This window comes from Suricata suricatta, chromosome 14, assembly GCF_006229205.1.
Source record: "Suricata suricatta isolate VVHF042 chromosome 14, meerkat_22Aug2017_6uvM2_HiC, whole genome shotgun sequence".
Lineage (NCBI taxonomy): Eukaryota > Metazoa > Chordata > Mammalia > Carnivora > Herpestidae > Suricata > Suricata suricatta.
The window spans coordinates 1,064,274-1,069,323 of NC_043713.1; the positions used below are offsets into that span (position 1 = coordinate 1,064,274).

The 5,050-nt window shown below is 55.0% G+C and overlaps 1 protein-coding gene across 1 annotated transcript in view; it reads left to right on the forward strand.

Annotated features, from left to right (window-relative positions):
- LOC115278317 overlaps window positions 1-4,797 on the forward strand; it is a 26,461-nt gene extending 21,664 nt beyond the window's left edge. The window contains exon 4 of the mRNA XM_029922759.1: window positions 4,291-4,797. Within this exon, the coding sequence (XP_029778619.1) occupies window positions 4,291-4,737 (447 nt within the window). The 3' untranslated portion in view covers window positions 4,738-4,797. The remainder of the gene's footprint in view (window positions 1-4,290) is intronic.
- Window positions 4,798-5,050: the final 253 nt, after the last annotated feature.

Consider the following 5,050-nt stretch of genomic DNA (forward strand, 5'->3'; position numbering starts at 1 on the left):
GGCACCGGATCTGAAGGCTCTTAAACGCAGGTGGGGGTGGGGCGGGGCGGGTGGACGCCTGGGGCTCCGTGGGTGAGGCCCCTCCTCTCTGTAGAGAATCATGCTGCGCGGAAGCATTTGTAGGTAGTGTTTTCTCATGACTTGAATATGCAGTGAAGTAGACATCAACGAGAACGAACAGGTCACTGGATGGAGCAGAGAAGGGACAGCGTGGCGGTGGGGTGGCTCTCGTTGTGGGGGGGCTCTCCTGGCCGAGGAAGCCGAGGTCTGAACGACTGCGTGTGTCCCCCTCCCCTTCCTCATGTCTTGGCTCCCATGAACCTCGTTTCTGACCCATTTCCTGCCAGCGCCAAGTTGCCAGAGTGCTTCCTGGTTGAAATGACCATTCTCTTTTCTCGTGTTTGTTGCCCAGTGATATCTGAAGGACGCACAGGGGCACGGGCAGGGTTCCCATGGTCTTCACCGCAGGAAACCGGTGAGGGGCTGGCCCGCGGTCTGAGCGCCCCTTCTCCGCACCTGGTAGTATCATGCACTCCTTTTGTTCCAAGTCTTAAATTTAAAAAAAAAATTAAAAAACATTTATTTATTTTTGAGAGACAGACTGTGAGTGGGGGAGGGGCAAAGAGAGAGAGAGATTGAGAGAGAGAGAGAGAATCTGAAGCAGGCTCTCAGTGGTCAGCATAGAGCCCGACTCGGGGCTTGAACCACAGACCGTGAGATCACGACCTGAGCTGGAGTCGGACGCTTACCCGACTGAGCCCCCCAGGCACCTCTGCTCCAATTATTCTTGAATCCATGGCTCTCTTGCCACACCAGTGGTCAGCCTGCTGTTCTCATGCTGCCTGGTCTTCCATTTGGGAATGTTGTTTGCTTTCTTCTTGAAATGCTTTCTTTCCTCTGTTTCTGTCGCACAAAAGAGTCACCAAATGCTTGTCTTCTTACCGTTCCTCTGAAGGCGCTTTGCTGGCGCTTCCGGAGCGAACAGACGCAGTGTGGTGATCCGGGGCTCTGTCCTCTTCGGGTGTCTTCCCAGCTCACCCTTTATGCAGCCCTCTGTGCAGTGCACATCTGCCTCTCTGGCTTCGTCTTCACTCTGAGTCATGAACTCAAAATCCCAGCCCCTGTTCCAGGTCTCCTGGACGTGTCATGGCTGCTTCACAGTTCATGCAGCTGCTCTCCCCTCCAGCCGCCCTTCCCACGCCGACTCTGCCCCTTCCCAGTCCCCCTGGCGTGTCTCACACTGGCCCCCCGGCTGCTCCCATCAAGCACTTAGATGCTGTGGTGGATTGGATGGTGACCCCACAGACACACTCCTGTCCCGACACTTGGAGCCGCTGACTGACCTCATCCGGAAAAGGCTCTTTGCAGAGCCGAGCTGTCCCCACGCCCACGCCCGCTGGCCTCCTTCTCCTGCCTTGAAATGCTTCACTTGCTCCGATTCCCTTCGTGTGAATTCAATTCCTGTCTCAGGCTCCGCATGGAGGAAGCACAGTGAAGACAGGAATATCTTTTTGATCACCATTTCTAATCCCAACACTCTCTTAGGAAAGTAGATTTAAGGTTTTACTGAGGTAAGAATAAATTCTTTTGGTAATTAAAAAAAATCAGATTTGGATCTAGGTAAATAAGAGACACATTCAGATCTGGATTTTCTGAGAGGCTGTGGTGGCAGACCTACGTGAAACAATGCGGACCTGACGGTTTAGTGTGCCCGTTGGTTGTGAAGGAACTAATCAAACAATTCAGGGAGAGAACTTTGAAATCTGAGTTATGTCAGCTGACTTTTCTACATTCACAGTGTATTTAAATATTTACTACATCTCCATTTCAGGCTTTTACAAAGTTAATACTTTATTTTATTAAAAAGTGTGCTTGAAATACCATATTTACTTATAAGTTTGAGAATAAACATTTGAGGGGCCAGTGGGGATTTAAGTTTGAATCATCCAAATGAAAACGTATTTATGCTACATTTGCCCAAACATGATGCATCAATTTTCAGTTGGCTCTAGACATCAGCTCTTTTTTTTTTTTTTTAAAGGAGAAATCTGGTGGTTATTTTATAATTTCCTCTAGATAGACTGGCGGAAAGAGGAGGTGCAAACTGAAAACCGTATTTTGTGACTTCGTCTTGGACAAAATGTATCCCATTTCTCGGGCACGGTTCCCCCCAGTGACAACACCGACTGCTCGTGTCTGTCCTACAAGGAAGACGCGTCCGGAGACAATCCGATTTAAGGGACTCCCAGCCCCGTCCTTGCGTGGAGCTGGTTTGTGGGAAATCCGGTGCGAGAGGGGGCGGCGGCGGAAGCAGTCCTGTGTCTGGGGGAGGACGGCGTTTCTCACAGGCACGCGCTTCTCTGCAGTGTCACCGCGGGGCCGGGGCCATTTACATCTCTGGGTGGGAGACGGCCGACCCCAACATCATGGGGCAGGATCCTAGAGCCAACGGAAGCACACACACCATATGGCTAAATATTAACGGAATTGAGCTGAAGTACTGTTGAAATGTCTCCTGCTATCTGGCAAATAGGAAAATAAATGTAAAGATCTAGGCCCTGATCAGAACAGTATCAAGGGTGGCTGAAATCAATTAGAGTGGAGCATGTCTGGGTGTTTTGTTGATGGGACAGTAGTTTGGGGTAAATAAGGCCATAAAGACAATATAATCCACAAATCCTTTCATGTCTAAGGCATAAAATTTATATTTCAGGACTTTATTTTAATATTATCACTTCTTATAATCAAGATGGTTACATAATTTCCCTTGTGTTGGCTAACGATTAAAGCACAGGCCCATTCCCCTTGGGCTGGTTGTATAAATAAAGTTTTATTGGAACACATCTGTGCTTATTTTATAACAATATTACCTGTGGCTTCTTTCAAGCTGTGTCAGCACTGGTGGGTGGCAATGCAGAACCCAGTGGCCTGCAAACCCTAAACTACTTATTATTTGTCCTTTTGTAGCAGATGGTTGCCAACCCCTAATTTACTGTATCCAAAGTATATTGAATTTTAATACGGTTTCTATCAAAAGCATAAAGTAAATATTAAAGACAAAAATTGCTTACATTCAAATACATTTCAAAGTTATTTTCCCACGGAATCTCTGGAGACTTGGCCCGCCCCGCCGACCAGATTCACGATGGAAGGAGGAAAGAAGACATGGGGTACCCGTGTTCTCTGTCCTTCCTCCCCTTCCTCTGTGTGCCCTCTGCCCCCTGTCCGGCACTCTGGCCAGACGGGTCCTGAAGGATGGTTGTGACGCAGCATTCTGGGCTCCCAGACTCTGCGTGGCTCCCGTGGCCTCGGAAGGAAGCCTGCGCGTCCTAGCGGGCCCTGCATCACCGACACAGGGCATCATGGGCCGTCTGCTCGAAACCCGGCCGGTGCCCTCTCGGAACATCTGCCGAGCTGGTGCCGACCCCCACCTCCAGCTGCTGGCCGTGAGGCCGCGTGCAGCCGCCGGGCCCTCCCACTGTAGTCCGCTAAGACCCGGATGACTCGCGACGGCTGCCGTGCGCTCTCCAGGCGTCACAGTCCGCAGGGCGCTCGCTTCCGGGGGCACCGCCTCTGAGCTTGGGGGCCGCGGGCTGTCGCGGGCCTGCAGCGTGGCCAGGACCTGGCGTCAGGGAGGACGCTTCTCCGGAGCGCGGGGGGCGGGGGGGCCCTGGGCAGTCGGTTGTGACGGTGGCTCTCGGAATGCTGTAGTCGTCTCTACGATCCCGTGGGCATTGCAAAGGTGGCCCTCCAGGCCCCGAGGTGGGCGTCGTAATTCAGGCGCAATATTTAACCAGTTAGCAAAACGAGATCTTGAGGCTCTCAGGTCCGGAAGTCCCGGGATAAACCTGTTTCACACCCTCACGTCCATCACGGACACCTCGTCCCCAGCAAGACCTGTGACCAGCCAGGGTCCTGAGAGCTGATGTTTAGAAACAAGAGTGTAGGGAAGGCGTGGACTTTCCCCAGGAGCTTCCCCAGATGTCCACGCAGCCTGTCAGAAACGGGGGCTGGGGGCGTGGCCTGGGCCCCGGTGGGCGTGGCTGAGGCAGCAGGTGTGATTCCTGCTTCCGTCACGGGGACGGAGCAGTGCCTGCCCTGGCTGTGCACGGGACCGCTTTGCGGGGAACAGGAACAGACTGTCCCCACAGACGGCCTGCGCACTCGAGGTTCCCTTTGGACCCGGGGTGCTCCCTGGGGCGCGCTCGCCCCTTCTCACCGAGCTCCGAGCTCCGCGTCCTCCGAGGCTCAGCCGCATCTGAAGAGTGTTTCTCTGTGCCTTCATTTCAGGACACTAATTCCTGCAGCCGTGCGGACGGTGAAAAGGGGGATCCGCGTGACCGCAGGCTGCTCCACCTGACGAGTCACATCGCCGAATTGCGCGGAAAGGGTTTGCTGCCCCGCTGTCCGCTGCCGACGGTTCGAAGCACACGGACGCCAGGGGTGGGGACGCGGTGCACGCGGCCTGCAGGAAGGAGGAGGCCTCCCGGCCCGCGGCGGCCGGGCCCCTGGAAGGAATGTGCGGGCGCCCGCAAGGATGGCGGGCGCTCTGGCAGGAGGAAACAGAGGGGCAAAGATTTGGGCAGTTCGTCAGCCACACGCTGGGGACGTCGGACGCCACAGTCCTCCCGGAGCCGGGCGGCCGGCCTCCCCGGAAGCAGGAGCGCCGGCGGCCTCAGAGGCAGGGGGCGCGGAGGCTACTGGCCTCGCCTGCGCTCGTGCCGCTCTCGTGTTTGAGAACGTTTGTCACGAAGGAATTAGAAAAATAAAATGCACGGGAGGTGTTTTAAATCAGGACAAAGCTTCCCTGACCCTTGCTTGACCGGATCAGAGGGGGTTTCCGTCCTGCGTTGGGTCGGGGGCTCGGGCCTGAAGTGTGGCCGGATCCGTCCCCGGTTACGCTGCCTGCACTGTGTGGACGGGGGCCCTGGGCTTGGGCCGGAGCGGCGGCTCCGGCTCTGGCGATTCCACAGAGCTCCGACCACACCGCGCAGGCCGGGCTCCAGGTGAGCTCCGAGGACGGCTCCTGGCCAAGCCCCAGAGGCCTGTG